The 1,091-nt window shown below is 41.2% G+C and overlaps 1 protein-coding gene across 1 annotated transcript; it reads right to left on the bottom strand.

The window, feature by feature from the left end:
- Positions 1–24: 24 nt before the first annotated feature.
- Positions 25–987, bottom strand: LOC104774383 (the record flags this gene model as incomplete). The annotated part of the gene is made up of 1 exon (XM_010499003.1): positions 25–987. A coding segment is annotated over one exon (963 nt), but the record flags the coding sequence as incomplete, so codon positions are not given.
- Positions 988–1,091: the final 104 nt, after the last annotated feature.

Below are 1,091 nucleotides of genomic sequence, written 5' to 3' on the forward strand. Positions count from 1 at the left end.
GAAAGACTCAATGGATAATCTTACCTGAACTTTTCTTGGTCGACCCCCTCTTCTTCTTGGTGGAGTTGCAACTCTCTGATTCATACATGCTTGTTTGTTGTGTCCTTCTTGCTTGCAATTAGAACATGTCATGACTCGATTCACGTGTGATAACTTGGTAGCAGACTCAAACTGTGATTTCCTCCTATCATGATTACTTGGCCGCCCAGGATTGCCCCTTCGCCATGGAGGTGGCAACACTCCTAGTCTATTCACTCTTGGCCACAAAAGCTTGCCTTGAACAGGCGCAATACCATCAGCATAAGTTAACTGCCACATTCTAGTTGTGTACCACTCAAAAACATAGTCTTCCACCTTCTCTTTCTTTCCTATGATGACAGATGCTGCATGAACACATGGTATACCAGTCATCTGCCATTTCCTGCAGCCACATGTCTGATCATTCATATCAACACAGACTTTGACATCACCACATCGTATCTCATGTTTATTATGCCTTGCCATCCACCTTTCACAGAACTGCGATCCAGCAATCATCTTCTCAATCTCAGCATGAGCTCTCTTTGTGAATCTAGTCTTGAACCTACCAGCAATGAAATACCTCTTCTCATTACATACCATACATTGTCTTCTAATATCTTCTAACATGTCTAGCAAAGGCTTCCGTCTGGCCTGGCGGATGGTTCTATTGAAAGACTCGGAGAGGTTGTTTAAGTTGTCACTGCAGCAGCTTCCAATCCTGAAAAATGCTCTAGACCATGTTCTTGGTTTAGTTTTCAGTAGCGAATCATAAGCACTTGGATTGTAACTCCTCAATGCTTCCATATGACCACCAAATTCCCAAACTGTGTAACTTCTAGCAATTTTCCAGAATAGTCGTTGTAGCTCCATGTCATGACTATTTCTCTTCCAATTGTCCATGATGTGCCTAGCACATTGCCTATGCTCAGCTTGTGGAATGATTTCGTGAATTGCTTTAACTAATCCCTGAAAATGTGAAAAATGTAAACAATTAGATGATTTGAGACAAGAACCATGATACTATTTGAAACATACAAATAAACCTTTAACTAACCGATTGTTTGTCTGAT

This window comes from Camelina sativa, unplaced genomic scaffold, assembly GCF_000633955.1.
Source record: "Camelina sativa cultivar DH55 unplaced genomic scaffold, Cs unpScaffold02648, whole genome shotgun sequence".
In the NCBI taxonomy this organism is placed as follows: Eukaryota; Viridiplantae; Streptophyta; class Magnoliopsida; order Brassicales; family Brassicaceae; genus Camelina; species Camelina sativa.